This window comes from Vidua chalybeata, chromosome 3 (genome assembly GCF_026979565.1).
Source record: "Vidua chalybeata isolate OUT-0048 chromosome 3, bVidCha1 merged haplotype, whole genome shotgun sequence".
In the NCBI taxonomy this organism is placed as follows: Eukaryota; Metazoa; Chordata; class Aves; order Passeriformes; family Viduidae; genus Vidua; species Vidua chalybeata.
In genome coordinates this window covers 12,041,567-12,062,578 of record NC_071532.1, presented here as the reverse complement: position 1 = coordinate 12,062,578, position 21,012 = coordinate 12,041,567, and the positions used below count along the sequence as shown (strand labels likewise).

At 39.6% G+C, this 21,012-nt stretch overlaps 1 protein-coding gene across 6 annotated transcripts in view; it reads right to left on the bottom strand.

Moving 5' to 3' along the window:
• The window catches only part of AGPAT4 (1-acylglycerol-3-phosphate O-acyltransferase 4), a 72,299-nt gene that overhangs the window by 11,019 nt on the left and 40,268 nt on the right, over nt 1–21,012 (bottom strand). For all 6 annotated transcript variants that reach the window (XM_053939051.1, XM_053939052.1, XM_053939053.1 and 3 more), the window contains 4 exons: nt 13,851–14,012; nt 11,464–11,617; nt 5,034–5,136; nt 4,541–4,616 (listed from right to left, as the gene is read on the bottom strand). In XM_053939051.1, coding sequence (XP_053795026.1) covers nt 4,541–4,616; nt 5,034–5,136; nt 11,464–11,617; nt 13,851–14,012 — 495 coding nt within the window. The remainder of the gene's footprint in view (nt 1–4,540; nt 4,617–5,033; nt 5,137–11,463; nt 11,618–13,850; nt 14,013–21,012) is intronic.

Genomic DNA, 21,012 nt, shown 5'->3' with positions numbered 1-21,012 from the left:
CCCACATGGGTGAATAGCATTGCCTTCACTGATCTTACCAACCCAAGATATCAAAAATGGGTAGGGGAAAAAAGCCCCTCCCTCCTTGTTAAAAGCAAAGATTATTAATCTGTTATCTATTAATCTGTGTTATCACAAAAAAACTGGTTGATTAATGAAGTCAGCATTGGACTGACATAAAAAAAAGAATCAGAATGAAGTATGATATTTATTTAAAGAAAGGATTTTTGGTTTCTAAAATTTCTAGGAAAGCCAAGACTAATCAACCAAAAGACTATTTTTTTCTACTATGCTATGACTTTACACTTACACTCCAGCTGCCACAAACAATTCTTTACTTACTTGACAGCAACTTAAGCAATTACAAGCTGTTATCACTTTATCTATTTCAAAATGAACATTCAGCTTTTAAGGGATTATGCAGTAATTAAAGCACTGTACTAACTTTATTGAGATTACAAAAATTTTAAGTGTTTTACTCATGTGAGCTGGGTTGTAGTGAGATCACTGTGGCCAATTACTGAGCCATCTTCAACAGAGTTCACCGTGTATGAAGTTTTCTTCACAGTGCAGTGAAGATTGCTTTAGAACACAGAGCTTCATCATTAGAAAACTCAACTTACTACATACAGTTATGTTTCCAAATACTGGTAATACCCAGGAAAGTGAAGAATTCCTGACTATTGCTGGCATTGCCATTAGAGGGCCTGCTACTACAGAGAGCAGGACAGGCTTGCTTGAAACCAGCACAGCAGGGTTTTCTTTGTTGGCTCTGCATGGCATGAGGGGCAGCAAAACCACTGACCACACCTCACTGAGAGGCTTGAGACAGATGGAAAACAAATGCAAAAGGCAAAACAATGTCAAAGCCAACAGCTCCACCACATTTCCCACTGTTGTGGGGAACAGCTCTTCAGTCATGATTCCTTACTCTTAAATACATTCATTCACATGCAAAGGCATCTATGGGTTCATCAGTCTTGAGAGCTTTTGTGAGGGTGCCTACGATACCCAGCAACAAGACAGACTTTAAATAGATAATAGACGTCACCATTTCCCCAAATCACCTTACTCACATTAGGTTCCTTTCATGCCTCTGCCCACAGAGCTTCTTTTCAGTTTGTAATAAATTCCATCCACGCAGGTATCACATTCTGACGTGGAAACATGCTCCCTCTATTGCCTCCACCAAATTTAAGTTACTTCAGACAGTGAGGGGGAGGAGTAATGCAGTGAGGAGAAATCAGGGAACATCCATCTCCTTGTGAGAGGCTAACTGGAGTCCTCCTCCTTGTTCCACCAGGAGGTCTGATGGCAGAGGTATGCTGCTGCCCCTTTGTGAGGAAGCCCACAAAGAACAAGTATCCAAAAATATATTCTTTGTTCCCAAACACTGGCGTTCTATACACTTCTCTTCAGTTAGGCTTTGCTGATTCCCTAGGACATTTCTGCATATATTTTCAGGCCCTGTTTTCCAAGTTTCTTTTACAAGCAAGAAGAACTAGAAGCTTGCTCTCTTTTTAATGGAAATTAAGATTCTCAAGCAGAACTTCTACTTCAGGCACTGAGGCTAAAAGGAGGTTAAAAAAAGAAAACAAACAGGAAAGAATGAGCAGAGTTGTGGCTACTACATATTACCTCTTTAGACCTGGCAAAAAGATCCTCAACCCAGTCCTTATTAAAGTCAAAGGGAGCCTTTCTAGCAATAGCAGTTTAAAAAAATAAAAGAAATAATAAGAGAAGGCAATGTGCAACCCCAATTAAACTTCTGTCATAATTTGGAACTAACTGATACAGTGGTGGCCATATGTGGAAGGACAAGATCTACCCCTGGTGAGGAAGAAGCATATGGAGATGGTGCTTACTGTAAGCCTGGAAAAGGAAGGAGAACAGTGTTTGGTTTAGAGCAGCAGCACAATGCCACTGTTCATCTGGCAGGACTCTGTTCAACTGCATTTGTAGCAGTGACTAAGCCAAAGAATGAAGTGATAAAGTAGCAAGAACATAAACACAACAGGCTCCCACAGAGAAGTAGCTCAGATGGAGGTACATGTAGGTGAGATCAGACAAGGAGGTAAAAAACAATGGAGTAAGATTTTCTCAAAGATTATCACTCCTTTACTAATGTCAATATGGGGAAATAAATTAAAAAAAAAAATCAGTGTCCCTTCATGTCCAGTAACTGCTAATTTCATTACTCAGTCCAACAGCTCTGCAGTCCTGATCATCTTGGATGCACAGGCGTTGACCTCAGTACCTGTGGCACTCTCCAGCCACTAAATCATGCTACTACAGCATAATTCAGTACACTGTATATGAGTCTTGAGAAACCACTGCAAAATTATTAAACTTCTTGAGAATAAGCAACAGCACAGGGAACCATAATGCGTGTTAAAATAGGGTCTGTGCTTTCCAGTAGCATGCACATCTTGTCTTACTTTGAAACAGCAAGTGAAGTGCTGCAACCAAAACAGACAAAGCAGGGAATGAGTGTGTGTCTTGCAATGAATTACTGCCCTTTGAATAATAACTCTGAATTAATTAGAATTAATTAATTAAACATAATTAATTTCTGGAAACAGCACCTGGGCAGGCACTGCTTTTTGTTATCCGACCTAAGAGCCCGTTACCTTTCTAAGATGCAGGGCAGAAAGGTGAAACAAAATTGTATTTTTACTCTGCAGGTGGGCTTTCACCATCTCAGAACTCTGGAAGAAGTTGTCCCTGCTCTATATTCTGCCAGTTTGATTTTACAAAGACATGGGCTTCAGTAAACCAGGAATGGCTGCCATGAAGTAAGTTTCACTAAAGTAAAACAGCTGGAGAAAAAGAAACATGCTGCCCTCAGAGAAAAACTAAAATCATCACCAAAAATCCCAAACCAAAATACAAACAAACAACTCCCTCCAGCCTTAATCAATCAAAAACATTCACATAACCAAAAAAGGTTTTAATGGAATGGAGAACTGAACACTGCACACTTCACTCCTTGATGCAAAACTTCACTCCTCTACTTAAATAGGAAACCAGAGACTTAACCAACCAGCAGATGAAGTTGTCATGAAGAACAGATATGAAGAATACTATGATCTATTGTACAATATATTATGAAGGATAGATGTAATCTCTGTTAGCACTAGAAGCAACTGAGTGTTTGCCAAAGAAGGAATAACAGAAAGATCTTGGAGTGAATTACTGCAACTATGTAATAAAGGATTGAGGAAAACAATCACCGCATTCACACTTATGCTCTTGTCTTGCAGATGTCTGAATAGTTCTCAGGGTCATGAAACAGGGCTACCAAGTCATAGTAGCAGAAAGTGGACTTCTGCAATGCTGAGCAAAAGGACCATTTACAAGTACATGGGCCCGTGGGTAACAGCCTGCTTTTCTGCAAAGGTGCTGGGGGCTGTGCCTGAATTGGGTGTTAGGGGCACAAACTATGAGTAGGGAGATCAGAGGCAAAGGGAATAGACCTTCAAGTGAGGCCTCAAGATACATTTACTTTCCACATTCCTGTAAGCAAGCTGCTTAGAGGAGCTATGAATTACACCAGAAACAGTCATGGTTTGAAACTGAGAACTGCCAGGGCACTGTCAATACAAAAATGCTAATGTGGTGTCCTGGGAAGAGCAGGACAAATGGCAGAGCAGAATTTTGCTGTCCCAGTGAGAGGAAACCAGAGCATAGCTATATTCTATAATTTCTAAATGCAAAGCACTGCTGCATACCAGTCTGAATATATAACTCTGATCAAGGTATTGAAGCAAAAGTGAGCTGCCAGGCCCTCATGCTGTGCATACCTATGACTCCCAGAGATTGAAATGGGATTGCTGTGTGCATTCAAAAAACACATCCCCCAACAACTATCTCAACATTCTAAAAACAGCCCAGAAGAAACAGATTTGGAAAGAGGAAGGATTCATATGAAAGTATTTGCAAAGAAAAAAAAAAGAAAAAACCCAAACCACTGGGCATCTAGAAACACAATAATTAGTCTCTCCCAATCCTATGAAATTAGGAATCTTAAATTGTCTTCTATACCCACAGTGTGAAAACAATTTATCAGCCTGTCCTTTTAATGGTGGATGTCTGCCTTGGTAAAAAAGGTAGGGTAAACCCAGGGACAAAAATTATAATGGACTAAAGAAAATATCTTATTTAGCCTGCAAATTACTTCTTGATTTAGAATGTGTCTTCTAGGGGAAGGGGATCTTTCTACTAATCAGAAGGTGGTAAGACAATTTTGATTTTTGTATCCTTATGCTACTTTCTAAAGAAGAGGCTTAAAACTGCTCTAGAAAGGCTTGTTTAAGCTTTCTTCCTGTTGCTCTATGCACAAAATGAAAGCAATCATATCTGGCAGCACAGGATCAGTTTGCATGTAGAGAAACAGAGCACTTACCCTGAAAACCAAACAAACCAACTCACCCCAAGCTGCCAAATTAGGACACTACACATGCACACTGTAAAGGTCTACTAGCACTATAAATAACCGAGCACTAGTGGCTCACAAATGCTGTCTTGATAAAAATCCAACCTTTTCTTGATATAGTTTGTGGAGCCAGGTAGAACATTCCTGCTCATCTTCTGGGACATCCTCTAGTGGAATCCGCCTGCCAATGGTAAACAGCAGAAATTGATGAATATTAAATACTTTGACTTTCATGAACAGCATGTGCATTATACAGACAGATTATCTGACAGAAGACTCATTACATTTTTCACCTTTTCTTTACTTGTGTGACACCTACAGCACTTCAACAAGCAAATACTGAGGAGATTATGAAGAAAACTGTGATAGTCCCCAACTAATTGCCAAAACAAATTTAGCCATGAGGTTTACCCTGCCTGTATCAGCTTTTCAGGATGGGTAAGCAGCTACCCTGAATTGTGAAAAGCAATTTCCATGCTATGCCAGGTTAGTAGAGATCTTCCTTCTGTTACCCACTTGAAAACATTCCCTTATTTGACCAAGTGTGACTTCAAGTACATGCTCCTGCTTAAAAGGAATTAAAATATGGATTACTTGCCTTACATATAAATCTGCATGATACTTCTTTCCATTTAGAACTCCCAGCAATGTTGGATTTTCATTATTTCTAAAATTAAGGGTAGAATCATAGACTGCAGAAACTACAAGAAGAAAAACAGGTTATGCAGTAATACATAATTCCATTATGTAGTAACACAATGGAAATAAGTAATTATCTCTCAGACAAGGAGAATATTTAAGTAAGTCATAAGCAATACCACCACAGTTTGAGCTGTCACTGAGATAAAAATGACAACAGAATATTCAACATGCAGGTTTTCAGAAGCCAAATAACCAGTGACTCTTTCAGGAACTGCACCAGCAGAACAGAAAGGTTTGCTCTCCATCCATCCATGCCTCATTCTTCATCAGGTGCAGTATGACAGCTTCTGACAGAATACACCTAGGACTTCCTAGGAGTCAAATGGCTGCAGAGCTGTTACCTTTTTCAGCTCACTGGGAATCAACAACTACCCCCTACATCTGAGGAAAGAACCAGGCACATACACATTTTATAAAAATGAATATATACCCTTTGACTAAGAACAGGTAAAGCGTGTGTGAGAGACCTTCTGCAGCAGCAGGGCTTAATGTGGCCGTAAATGGCCGGGGGGTCCGAAGCAGCCCCCGGGTCACATCCATGGTTTGGTAACTCAGGCACCAACGACACACCACATCTTGTGGGAGCTGCCTGCTGCTATCCAGATGTGAGGAAGAGAACATGGAAGTTCTGCTGAACAAAACTGCAGCCAAACTTCCAGCACTGAGAAAACTGCACAGCTCAGGACTGGGTGGGAGCAGTAAAACAATTTGCAAAGGCTGATGGCAGACAAACTAAAAGAGCAGTAACAAGCAGCTGCTACAGAAAAAGCATTTGCTGTTTAGAACCGCATGGAATGCTGCAAAAAAGTTTATTTGGACACATCCCTAGATACACTATTTTCCTGACATCACAAAATTACCAGAGAATGATTCATTTTCCTGACACTGAAATCAGTTGTGAATCATGGTATGAACTCTAGGTGCAATGACAGCAAAAAACTTTCCTATTTTTTGTCACAAATGTGACTAAGAAGCATTTTCATGTATAGCTTGTCGTATTTTAGGCTTTCTACTCTAGAGTTTTCCAATAATTAATAAAAATGCATGTGGTGAACCTTTATTGTGAGACCTCTTGACCCACCTAAGAAAGACTTATTACACAGGACAGATTTGCTCTTGGTTTTGAAACCTCTCTAGCTATGAGAAATAAATATGGTTTAGTCTCAGCATTCAGCTCCCAGAAACTCACCACATCATTTGTTACTGCAAAACTGAATTCACAGTGGAGAAAAGAACAGCCTGGCTTCAGTACTGAAAGGAAATCCTGAAAACAAAGGCCAAACCCCTGTCAGTGCAAAAGGACTCTGTCCCTCACTAACAACTCCATTCTTTTTCTACTACAATTGGGTTCTCAGCCCAAACTCAAAGCTAAAAACAAGACAAAATCTACTTCAAGCACACTACTCTCCCTGTAAAATGCAAGTATGAAATTACTTTTTTAAAATCAATTATCTGCCTCCATTTTTAAGCTTCTTAGTGTAGAAGGATTTTGCTAATCTACTCTAATTTACTAATCCAATGTAATTGAAGGAAAACAAGAGCTCAGTTTGGTTTATACAGTGTAAGCTTCTTAGTTTATTCTTTAATAGCATGAGATTATTCTAACAACAATAGGGATGCAATAAAGCAAAATATAATATACACAAAACTTTTTCTTCCATCTCTTACAAGGCATCTACATTTGAGTTTTTATATGAATTGGGTTTTTGTTGAGACACATTGGAAAATAGTTCTCCTGTTCTGAAAAAAACTGCTGTGCAGATGGACAGTAACATCTTTATGTGCTGACAGTCTTACACAGAGCTTTCCTTTTCTCCAGGGGAAAAAAAAAAAAAGCTATTCCAGTTTCAAACTGGTCTGTACTTTAATATTCATTCTAGTACCTTTTAATAACACAGTAAAATCTTTTGGTGCAAAGCAGTGCCAAACCCAAGACAATGAGAGCAATGTGCAGGAGTAAACAGACCTCTGTTATCCAGATATAACTGAAGATAACTAAAGATTTTAGCTTTCTCATTCAGAGAGTGCAGGAAAAGAATAACAATGAAAGTGTCCAAGAAAAAGTCTACATGGAATTAAAATTTGCCAGAAAGCATCCATAGTCAAAGAAGCACTAGCATGCTGTGTGACACACTTAAACTGGTTATCATTAAATATGGATTATGTAATTGCATAATTAGAATTGGACATCTCATGATTTTTTCATCCAAAAGCTAAAGAGACCAGAAAATTCACATTCTAAAACAAGTGAAAAAAAACCCCTCCATAGTCTCTTGAAAACATTGCAACTGTCTCACTCTCAGGCTAATACAAGCAGCAATTGCGAAGTTTTGCTTCAATTGTGAAATATTTTTTTCAAAGGAGTTATATCTCAGATCTCTTCTTCATTAAAAACTAAACACAAATATTTTAAAGCTTTTTCTTTCTATCAAAAAACTGATTAGGTTTTTTTTTGTTTTGTTTCTGTTTTCTAATCTCTGCCCAGCTTTTTTGTCATATCATTAACTTTGGGCTTTGTCTACAGCATTTTGACAGAGAGCTAAGTCCTTAAGAATTTAGAATTTAATTTCTTACCTTCAACCTAAAAAAAAAATCTTTGGATTACGTATCTAGAGAGGATTTTTCTTACTTTGACTGTCCTCTTGAATTTCACGCATTACTTTGTGGCCATGGTGGATTATGCCAGGATGACTGACTGACAAATCGACCTACAGGCAATGCCTATGGCTACATGCATCTTCATGATAGCACAGAATGATCTGAAGACTGGAAAAGGGAGGGAAAGTACAGTGACATTCACTGTACTGCTGATGTGACACCACCTTGACACAATCCTTTGATTTAACATTTCATTAATTGGGCCAGCTTAATCAAAAACCACTCATACTCTCAAACTCCCATTACTTGCTCTGGATGATGAATAGAAACCCACTTGACAAAAAAAACCAAAAAAACAAAACAAAACAAAAAAACCCAAACCAAAACAAAACAAAAAAAACCAACAAAAAAAACCCACACAAAAAAACATAAATCCAGGACTAATATACAGCTTATGGAGGAAAAAAAAGTAATTGCAATACCCCCAAACACTGTCAAAATGAACTCTATGAGAATATCACCCTGAAATTTATTCTCATGCATTTCCTCTGGGACAGCAGTTCCCAGCATGCACAACTGGAGGAAAAGGTGCACAACAAAACTTGGGCTTATCTACAATCCATTGTGAAGAACATTTTTAAGTACAAGTCTTTAGTAAATAAAAGCAGCTGAAAGGAACTGCCTGATATGCAACCAGACAATAAAAGTAACAGTTAAGTAGATTTTTTGCAGTATTTGAGACATCAACTTTTACTGTTTTAGAAACGGATTTGTATTTTCATTTGCTTCCATGAACTGTACAGGTAGCAAACAGCAATTTATTATGAAAGTGAACAGCTTCTAGAAATTAAATTCCTGGGACTGCATCTGTAAAACCATACTGGTAGGAATGGTCACTGACAAAAATATCAGAACAAGTTCAGAAAATATTAAAATAATTTCTTTAAGAATCAACTTATGTATGGAAAGCTGAACTTCTTAAAGCAAGTTCTGAAGGAAAAAACAATTCCATTAGCACTTATGAAAGTGATTAGTTAGGAGGGAAGGTTCTTTACTTGTTATTTTGCATGAAAGGTATTTTTATCCAAATACATCTGTTTATGCAGACAGATATGGCATCACTGGCATGGAGGAAGATTCCAATATACGCACATTAAATAAACTCTTTCTGAAACTTAGTTTTTCACAACAGGTGGGCTTGCCAGACTGATGTCACCAATGTCTATTTCCAGCTACTGCAGAACTACTTCAGAACTCTTTCTAGAGTGACTGCAGCAAGTAGCATTAAGACTCGATACAAAGCTTTGAAGAGGACCAACCTGTGATCTCTGCTGCCATGGGTGAATTACACCTACAGCCAGAGAAACCAGCATCTACCCATCCCATAGTATTACAGCCTCTGACAAGCTGAATCACACCCTTGTCAGAAAGGAGGAAAAAAAATGGGACAGGAACTCAGCTGTGAACTGGTCCCAGACCTGTGACTTGGCTCCAGTGCTATGTCGTGCTGCAGCTACATCCCTTAGCAAGGCTCTCCAGCCAGGCCCATCACCCTTGTGAGAGAACAGAAAGTGCACCAGCCTAAATGGCAGAGCCCAAAATGGGCTCAGGCAGCTCAGCACTAGTCCCTCACTTTTAGAGATGCACAGGGATATGACCTAATTTCTAGATAGTATTACATTTCCAGATCATGGACTGTCAAAAGAGACTGCCCCCACATTCTCTATTCAAAACATCTGCATGGACTTACTATCTTTACATAATAATGTTACAAGGAGTTCTGAAAAATAAGACATTGTTTTCAGATGCTCTTTACATGAATCCCTTGTCTCTATAGGAGAGAAACATACAGCAACCCAAGCAGTAACCTTTCTATCTCCCTCTCACTGCAAAAAATAACAAGGCAAGTAAAGCAACAAACCTAGAACAACCTGCAACACCAGCCTGGGGCCATCAAACTCTCAGAGCTTTGTTGGTTGGTTTTTTAAGCTCAAGGTTTTGCTGCGTATGAGAAGTTATGACTCTGCTTCTCCTCAAAGCCTCATAGGGAAATACTGCCTTCCTGCAGGCTTTACACTGCTAAATCTAGTAAGTTATGGCTTCTGGACTGAGGCAGTGACATATACTCTACTCTCCTAAATAAGTAATCTAGCAACCTCAGTCTCCTTTTTCTGAAGATATTTCAAATATTTAGAGTACTAGTAAGTGTTATGGTAATGTGTGGCATGAATGTCCAAAACTTTTTATGTCACTTGGATTTCCTAAAGTTGTTTCCTTTTTGAATGTTTTCCCACAGTCAGCTGCTTGCACACCATCATGCCATAGTTTGCTTGCATTACACAGAGCAGTGAAAAGAACAAAATCACCACCAAAAGAACCTGCTCCTGATTCCCAGCTCAGGGCATTAGAGGCCACAGAGTTTTGACTCAAGCCTTCTTCTGTGCCTCAAGTCTACTACCCCCTGCCCTCAGCAGAACAGTCACCCTTATTCCAAAGGCAAGGCTAAACTGTGCTCTTTGGGAGGTTTCTGGATGCTTCACATAACTTACCTCTTCTTCATGGATCAGAAAGGATCCAAGCTATGTTATCCATCTTGGGGGTGGAAAGTTGTGGGTGCCTGGGAAGCTACAACAGTGGTATGATCTACCTGGCTTGCCCGAAGGTATTTAGAAGAAATAGATAAGACAACAACCCAGCTGACTGGGAAGCTTTTCTTACAGCAGCTATCCCAGATATGCCACATAAAAACATGTCTTTGAGGACAAAAGAAGTTTTGACATTAATTTCAGTCAAGCTGGAACATTTTCTTCTAAACCAGAAACCACTTATTTCTTTCTTATACATCAGCCATCTAACTCACAAATCTACCAGACCCCAAAGACCCTGTGACACTACAGCTACTTAGCACTGTATTTCCTTTGCCTGTGAAGTACACAGCAGAAGACTCTGATAGTAGCATTAATCAAATAATTTCATAGATAGTATTAGTCAAAGAATATCACTTCAAAGGCAACATGTGCAATATGATGCCACTTTAAAGTTGGCAAATGCAAGTAACCAGAAATAAATTGTGAGCTCAAAACAATGTTAGTGAAGAAAAACTTACTCATGTTCTGTAATGTAGAAACTGTTTATAAATTTCACCTACATGTATCTTCAGTCAAGGCCTACTCCCCTTCCTCAGCTCCATTAAGAAACCCTAAAGAGCAAATCTATACATAAATTTAAAATAGAATATTTTTTTTATTTTAAAATTGCATTATTTGAGGTAGTCATTTAGCACAAGAAATTATTTTAATTAATTATTTAACCATCTCAGATTCTCTACTGATGCATTTGCTTCATTTAGAATAGAACTGCTTAGCAAATACAAAGAAATACTATTCTTTGGCAATAGGTATAAAATATGCAACAAAATATGTACCAATTGGTACAAAATATGTAACTGAGATTCCTCAACATAGTCACGGTTAACAAAACATAAGAATAAATTAAAACCCAAAAAACCAAACAAAAAACAAAACAAAAAAAACCCAACCAAAACCAACCTCACAAACTGATTCAGGACTGTTATTAAAACCAGAGGCTAATGAAAAAAACAGATGCTTCTGAAAGCATCCCAGAATTTTTCTCCTAGGATACATGCTACAGGGAAAAGAAAAGCATGGCAAACTGTCAGCAGTTAGAAGAAATAATAATTTAGCATTGTCCCCTGTGACTTTCCTTACCTACATTTCTCAAACACTGCACGGTGACAGCAAATCCTTTTGTTCGTGGCAGGAGGTGGTACTTGAGCTTGGGCAGACCTTTGGCTTCAGCTACCTTCATGCTGATCTGGTGCTTCTGCTCTGTGAACCTTGTGCCCTCACAATGAATCAGGAACTAAAACCAAGACAGAACTACAGTTAGACAGAAGCTCAGGTTTCCTGCTGACTGAGCAGAGTTCTCTCAAATTCCCACCAGCACAACCCAAATTAACACGGCTAGCTGGAACAGGTGTAGCTACATACACATTTATGTAATTTATTTGACTGAAGTAGCAAATCCCAACCAAAAAAAAAAAAAGAAAAAAAAAACCAAAAAAACAACAACCCCAAAACCCCAAATCCAAACTCATCCAGCTTGCCATCCAGGCTGAACCTCAGCCTTTAGGCTTTAACATCAGCTCTTCTTTAACATTCTGCTACCTGCCATCAGAATGACTTGATTTCTCTGAGTCACTCCATCTCTAATAAGCTGTTAGAAAACACTCAAAACATACTCCTGTTGCAAGTCTCTCTGTGATGGTTAAGTATTCAAACATCATGGCATCTAAAACTTGCTAAGTGTCTAAACCAGACACGTTTCTAGGAAATGCTGCAGTGCCCAGCTTGCTTGCCCTCACTCTAACCTGTTTGCTTTCTCTATGGCACCCGAGGTCCATAGAAAACTTCAAACAGCAACTTTGATGCCAATGAGACAGATGTTAACAGATGTAAGGCAGCACATGCAGGACAACTGAAAGGCTCATGCTCTTATGAACTACACAGTGGAAGTGCTCAGATATGAATAATTACAATCTTGCCACTGGCAGGCAGGGGAGAGCACACAGATCTCTGGAGATTTACCACTTGCTCATCTGCTTTCTGCCAAGCATGAATGCAAACTAACACATCAGAGAGCACTGCCAAATGACACAATGTAAGTCCTCATAACCCACAGCAAAAATGTAGCCAAAAAAGACATAGAGATACTGAAGAAACTAGCCAAGCAGCCAGCTTCAGTTCTAGCTCATCCAAGAGTACTTTTACTCGTGTATTGCATGCATAATGTTATTCAGATTGATGAGACACAGAGAAACTGATGAGAAAATCTCTCTAGTTCACTTAGTGTGCTTTGCCTTGTCTACTTTCCAAGGTGCTATTGTTATGCTTTTTGACATTATGTCATCATACAAAAGCAAATTAAAATTCCACACTGCAATAACCCCAGGTGTACATCAACAATTATCTCTCTTACATAGGTATAGCTCCTTTTTAGCAACCCCTCTACAGGAGTATCTACAGGATGGTGGTGGCTTGTGCTCACTGATTAGAGTTGAGCTGCCTACCTGTATAGAATATCACAGAGCACAGGCAAATCTCTGGAAAGAAACTAAAACTAAAATCCCAGAATCACCCCTTTGCTAGACAGCCTCCTGCCTGGAAGTCACTTCAACACTGAAGCACAGAGTTTAGTTTTGATTGCTTAGTACTCATTTAAATCAATGACAATTAACAAAAGAAATTTGTTTCAGAGCATGAGAAATACAGCATATACATCTTCATGAAGAAACAGCAATAGTTTCTGTAGGGCCCGGGGATGTTGCTTAAGATTCAGTTTCTTTAACTAAATTGCACTCTTGCCATCACTAGCTCAGAAGAACTGCAATTTTTATGATTTCTGAGAAGAGAAAAAAATTCAAAGGCTTTTCATTCTCAGATAAAGAAATACCAGGCATGGTGAATACTAAAAAATTACGGTGATGCAAAAAGTAAGACTTTGTTGTTACTGAAAAGTGACACCAAGCCTCTCCCTGGAACAGAGACAATGGCTACCTCAGGCCACTTCTCTGACCAGGTGGCTTCCACTTCCACTGGGCCATGTCTAACCAAACACCTTCACAGGAATGGTAGAATCACAGGGAAGGAGAAAACTCCAATATATTAACTCTGCAATCTAAGGTGAAAGGAGAGCTTAGGTAACAAATACAGCTGATGTACTTCAGTACAACATTGTCACATGCATCTGTTACACAGCCATGAACCCCTGCATCTACCCCTCTCCAGCACCTGTAATTAGAGAACCACAAAATTTACTGAGTGGATCACAGTGCAGGATTCATTATACTATAATATTATTTTTGCAGTAATATCTGCAGGGCTTCATACTACAGAGGAGGAAACAGATAACACAGTACTTGGGAAACTCCAAAGAAAATTCAGTCGAGAGTATTCTCCTGATACTCCCAAGGAAGCTAATGAATCAAAAGTCTCAGGAACAACCTGGTAAGCATCACATATTGCCTGTGCCTCTCACTCTGTTTGGTAGCAGGTATTCCTGCTACCTCACACTCCATTTGTTAAGCATCACTCACCCAAAAGTTTTCAGGGTAGTCACGGAGATTGAGCAACTTCTGTACCACAGTTTTCCGATCTTCCTCCCACTTGCGCTTGCAGAAGACAATCTCTAGGAAATACCACATCCAGCCAATGATAGGCATGTAGGAGAGCTCCTTCTTTGCAAGCACTTTGGAACTCTGCAAGACAGAATCAAAGCAAGTCAGAGTTAAACCACTTAAAGAGTGCACTGTGGGTATGAGACTTGCATAGTTAGACATGAAGATACCCATTTATATTGACCAGACCCAGTTTTAAAATCAGTGTAAAAGCAAAACAAAGAAAAATAAGTTTCTCTCATATGACAGAACAGTCAAATCTAATCTCAGGTATCTGCATGGAAGACTTCTGGAATTATATATATATATATGAGTTTGTGTTGCTCTCTCCTACCCAAACACTGAAACCCAAAAGAGAAACCAAATTCCTTCAATCCATGCAAATGACCTCAGCTGTATTAATGAAAATTCTTAATTCAATCAGATCCTGGCAGTGGCAGCTCAAGTTCCTTTAAGATACCGTGAAACTATACATCTCAACATGGAGGGGAAAAAAAAGAGAGAAGAAAATAAAAAGCAGAGTCATAGAGCCAGTGCAGCACAACATACTGATGCTATGCACACATGGTTTACCAATAGAAGAAACCTTAAACACTAGAAACAACAGCAGCAATAAGAATACTTAATTTGTGTTCAGTTTTGTTTATGAAAGGGCATACTTCAAGTAGCAAATTTCTCTTCAAAGCATGCTTCTGGAGTAGGAAGACACAAAAAAACCCCCATTCTTCCTGTCTCACATGTGTGACAGACACTGAAGTGACTGGTCCAGACACTCCACAGGAAGTCTGTGATTTATCAAGCATTCAACATGCTCTGTATATTAATCCTACTCCAGAATTTAACTCTGAGATCATCTCAGACTAACATCCTCTAGGGCAGGAGAACTGATTCCATGTGCTCCTTTCCTGTCTTCCAAGCCAGCCTACCCTAGTGAGCTGTCTTACATTTCACTTGGTTATTTAATCAATAAAATGTCACATGTGAGTGCTGTGTTCATAAAGAAATTGTTGCTTCAGCATTTCCTAAAAAACTGTGACATTTCCTTAGAAGAAAGATGGGAGTAGTTACAGTCCAGTTTTTGACCATGATATTATTTTAAGTTAGCCCATCAAAAAGCTCTGCAGATGGATTCCAGGACATGACATTTGACTAGAAATTACTTATTGGTAGAAGTTACCATCAACAGAAAATACTTCCTTTAATTTTTTTAGTCACTCTTGTTCATTTGGCTGCTACAGGAAGAGACTTGACCTAATTCTTTATGTCAGCTCATTTTTTTCATCTGCTTTTCTTCCTTGAGAAGGAAAATACCTTAAATAATTAAGCAATCTAAAAGCTCGTAAGACTGGAAGGCAAGTGCACATCACACAGCTTCACCAGCAACTGTTACACAGAAGCTGAACAGAGGATGACAGAGAGTTCCATTTCTAAGAATGCAGGAACCATCTCTATCAAATGATTTAATGCTTTGTAATAATAATAGTGCTCCCTCTTGAGCATTTGAGAATTTCATCATTTCAGTGATGGGCTCAGATCAAGATTCCAAATGCACTGCTCCCCTGAGAAGCAGCTGCAGTAATTTCAGTTTCAAGCCATGTTGTACATTAGTCCCTGTTACATGACAGCAGCAACACTGAACCCAGCCTCCTCTTCCAGCTCCCCAAACTGGGCACAGAGAAACAGCCTCTCCTTTTACCACCTTCCTGCACAAGGAGGTCAACAGCAGCCATATCATCACCCCCACCCCACAAAAGAATAGAAACCTCAACATGTTCTTAAAGTTTATTTAAAGTAAGTGTTCAGAGTCATAAGAACTACCATAAACTAATCTGAGTGTACTCTGCATAGAGTGCACAAGACCTCCATAACAGTGTCTGAAGAGACAATGTAATAATCCTCCTACAGACTTTAAAGTGCAGAAATTACAGTCTAAAAAGATAGCTAAATGACTATTTCACCATAACTATTTTCTAATACTTTACATATTTTAAGAAGAGCATGAGTTACACAAGAGGCAGGAGAGAAGTTACACCTGGCTCAGTGAAATCAAGAAATGGTACTGTGAGATAAGGTGCTCTGTAGCACTGGTATAACCAAAAAGCACAACAGATGTCTGAACTCCTCCCTGAGGCATGCTCTTATTCCTTCACTCTGCTGATGCATTTATAAAATTTAAAAGTGCTCTTTTAGACACGTGTGAGTATGACTCCTTAGATGCACATAAAAATAAACTAAATCACCTCACAGTATTTTATACACCCATCTGTTCTAGGAGTAGAAGGAATGCTAACGACAGAACTAATTAGACAAAGGAAACTCCTCAGTGCATTATGCTGGCAAGGCTGTTCTTGTGATGGAGGAATACATTAGAAGCTTCAGAAGCTGCCCTTCAGAAGCTGCTGCTGCTACTGGGGAATGAGATGCTGGAGAGCAGTGCCACAGAAAGGGACCTGGGGTCCTGGTTGATGGCGAGTTGAACAAGAGTCAGCAGTGTCCTGGCAGCCAGGAGGGCCAACCCTGTCCTGGGGGGCATCAGGCACAGCATCACCAGCCAGGCAAGGGAGGGGATTGTCCTGCTCTGCTCTGAGCTGGGGCAGCCTCACCTCGAGTGCTGGGGACAGTGTCGGGTGACACGATGTAAAAAAGGCATTGAACTGTTAGAGAGTGTCCAAAGGAGGACCACGAGGATGGTGAAGGGCCTTGAGGAGCAGCTGTATGAGGAGCAGCTGAGCTCACTTGGTCTGTCCAGCCTGGAGGAGACTGAGGGGACACCTCACTGCAGCTACACCTTCCTCATGAGGGGAAGAGGAGGGGCAGGCACTGATCTCTGCTCTGTGGTGCCCAGTGACAGCACCCTAGGGAATGGCCTGAAGTTGTGCCAGGGGAGGCTTAGGTTGGATATTAGGAAAAGGATCTTCACCCCAAAGGGTTTTGTACCGGAACAGGCTCCCCAGGGAAGTGGTCACAGCACCAGCCTGACAGAGTTCACAAAGTATTGGGAGAACACTCTTGGGCACCTGGTGGGATTCCTGGGGATGGTGCTGTGCAGGGCCAGGAGCTGGATTCGATAATCCTTATGGGTCCCTTCCAACTCTGCATGTTCTGTGATTCTGTGATCCCTCTTACAATAACTAGAGGTATAACGAGCTGTTCTGTTTCAGTCATCTACCCATGCACTGCTCCTGTGAAAATACCTGGGGGGAAAAGCACAACTCTAGTTGACTTCAGCCACTAACATTTCCTTTACTAAAGTGCTTTGGTAAACATGTGACAGTTGCCTTTAATATTAAAATTCAGCTTGTTCAACAGAAAAATAATCATTAAAAAGTGCTGATTTGTTGCACAGAAGTTGCCTTCTTGAAGGAAGTCAAACATTTTCATCCCTCGGAACTGTGTAATTTCAACAGATGTTTAATGAAATTACCAGTGGACAGGGACAACTTATCTACAATACTAACATTTTAATCCAGGTTAATTTATTTTGGCCAAGGTTGCTCAAATGAAATACCCATGAAGTTCTCCTTTGTGAATGACTGCACCAGCATCACCGTAAAAAAAGTACTTTTACAAACTTGCTTTAGTGCATTTGTGCAACTATGCTGTCAAAGAAAGAAAATCTGGATTCTGTATGTCCAGCCTCAGTTATTCAACACCTCTTGTTTCAAGAACATAACAAACAGCATGAAATCAACGTGAAAGCTGGAAGTGTCCAACAAAACTTGTTCCTGATTTTTAAAACAAGCTCATTGTAGTGCAAACTGTTAGCAACAGCAATCTGCCTTGTAAGTTATTTGCTGTGCAGGCTGCCTTCAGCACTGACATACTTTCAATATTCCGACTGCTCTACTTTTGAAATATGTCACTCCTTCATATTATATTCTCTGGGACATCATGATGGCAAAGTATCTTTCTTCAGTCACTCAAAGCCATCATTTCACAAATTTAGTTATGCTCCTAATTCCTCATGCTTCATATTGAACAAAACTTCTCCATGTTGGAAATGTTACACAGATGTACTACACTAGTAAGCCTGATTTTGTCCCTTTACCACTTCAAATCTAGTTTAAAAATGTGTGAATATATTAAAATGCACAAACAACCTATTGTACCCACACACCTATTAGTCTCATAAAATAATATAAAAAAGTATCTTCTCACGCCTACATTTAAGCCACACTCAGCTTTTCAAATAGCAAGCTTCAACATAAGCAACTCTCAAATAAAATTAAGTATCCTGACATATGGAACAGGTAGTTAAGGTTAAAACCAGCAGGTTTAGCTTTAAAGCACAGGCATTTTTTTGCCAATATTAATGTCTTCATCTCAGACAAATGGCTGTTAAAATGACTAACAAAGGTATTTTATTGCTGCTTCATCAGACAGAACAACAAAGTAGTGAATCCAGGCAGGGAGCATATTAAAGTGCTTTTGATAAGAATCCTGAATAATAGCTCCCTCTTCAGAACTTGACCATGTCCTGATTTTGAGTTCTGGTGTCCTGTGGGTCTTTTTTCAAGAGGATGGTTAGCAACACACCTTGAGGAAACTAAAGGCTACTAATGCATTTGAATGGGGACACAGGGGCTAGGCTGTCCCAACTAATAAGGTAAATCCTAGGACTGGACTGTCACAGACAGGAAAAGGGAAGGACACAGCAGACAGCAGAGAACCTCCTCCATACAAGATGCCAAGATCTGAGTCCTTAGAAGAACACTCAGGTTTACAAAACTAAAAACAGGCAAGAGACTATGCCACTCCCACTGCATCTCCAAGAAACATCAAAAAAACCCAAATCCTAAACGACAATGATAAATCAAAGCCACACTGATAGAGTTTTATAAAATTGTAGGGATTGTGGCAATTTGGTTATAAGGGGAAAGCTAGTCCAGGAGAAGATAGACAAGAAAAGGAGCAGACAAATGCACAGATTGAACGTTTCAACTAAGACCAGGAAGGGCAATTTTCAAAAGGGAAAGACTTTTTTTTTGGGAACCAAAGAGGCGAGACAGATTTAAGATGTTTATCATTGTTTTCAATTGTTTTCAATAAACAATGTCTGGATTTCAGCTGGAATAGAGCTAATTTTCTTCCCAGTAGCTGTGTTTTGGGTTTAGGAGGAGAATAATGTTGATAATACATGGATGTTTTAGTTGTTGCTAAGCAGTGTTTACACTACATCAAGGACTCTGGCTTCTCACCACCCTGCCAGCGAAAAGACTGGCGGACACAAAGAGCTGGGAAGAGACACAGCAGGACAGCTGACTCAGACTAGCCAAAGGGATATTCCATACCATTTGTTGTTATGCTCAGTATATAAACTAGGGGGAAAGATGGCTGGGGACTGCTGCTAAAGAACTGGACTGTGGTGAACAACTCCATGGTGGATAATTTGTTTTATACGCTCTGATTCTTTTATCACCATCATTCATTATCATTATTTTTGTCCCTTCCTTTTCTGTCCTATTAAACTCTAACTCAACCCCAAATTCCTTCCCCTCCCTCCCCCAGTTCTCTTCCCCATCCCACAGGGGGCAGGGAGTAAGCAAGTGGCTGTGTGGTGTTTAGCTGCCTGGATGGTTACACCACAACAACCAAGCAAAAAATTGTAACATTTAAGGGCTTCATTAAAGAACTATTCAAGCTGCAAAATACTGAGAGTTTGAACATGCTTGTGACACTCTTAAGAGTGTTACTGTTGGCTGCCAGAGCTGCAGGGCACAACTGGATGTCACAACACAGCCATTCTGCCTGCTGAAGTCAAACACAGTCAGTTCCACCCCCTTTGGCTCTAAACTGGCTTCACCTTCTCCCTCTTCCCCCTCCCCAGTCATTTCTCCTCTCTTCACTGGATTAGTTAAAGCAAAAAAGAGATAGAAAGAGTTTCTAAAACATGGCCAAACAGGGCAGACAAGCATCATAACTGACGCAGGAGACTGCATGTGCAAGATTTCCTTTCCGCAGCAGTGGACGTGAGATAAGCTGAGTAAGGTGTTGGCTGATACCCAAAGTTTGCACAGAAACTCCACGGAGTATACAATTAAACATCATTAAATATAAACACCCATTGGCTCACAAAGTCCCTGAGCTACAAAACACTGGAGGCTCTGACACCTCAGGAAGTCCCCTGTGGACTTGCCTCTTTCCTATAACTCTTTTCCTAAATGTCAGCCCTAAAGGTTCTTATGTTCCTAACTGTGCTGCCACACCTTGCCCTGAAATTTTGCACAGTGGAAGCTCATGTAAGGCAGCACAAGTCAAACCAACCTACACCCCTCATCACTGCACAATCATCTACCCTTGCACTGGCCCAAGACAAGTACCAGTATAGCAATATAGGCAATTCAATCAGGAAAATCAGTTTGGTATTTCCCATTCTTTATGTTTTTTTCCATTTTTTATGTTTTTTTTTTTTTTTTTTTCCTTTATGAGCTTTTTTAACCTGCCTTAAGAAGAACTTGGGCTGGTTGCCCCAAGAGGGAAATGTACTGCTTTGTTAAGTAAAGACATCTATGCAAATGAGAGCACGTGAAAACTATTTCTTCTGGGAACAGTTTCTGGGAAGTAAAACCACAGTACATTACTCAGGACTGAAATGGTTTTGTGTTGGTAGTTTGGGTTTTTTATTTGTTTTTGTTTTGTTGTTAAAAAAAAAAAAAGCAAAACCACAACCAGCATATATCATATATAGTTCCTAAAATAATCCTAATATTAGCATAAATGTAAACTGAGTAACATATGCAAGCAACCAAAAAAAGGAAAAATTATTTTCAGTGAGTGCAGCATAGTAATTTCAGCAGTTGTTTCTACATTGTGGTTTCCTTATGTGTAGGCAACAACATAAAAAACTAAAACAGAATCCTTAATAACTTGGGAAACTATTAAAAAAAATGCAGCTGGTATGATTCCAGCCAACTACACAGCAACAACGTAAAACAAGATATTTTGACCTTGTAGGCGCCTATTACTTTGTACAGAAACAATCTCTCCATCTTCTACATTGGTGTTTTCTGAAGAAGCACCTGACCCTCAAAAACACAGCTTTATTTAGAGAACTGAAGCCATTTGGCTGACAAAATTAGAC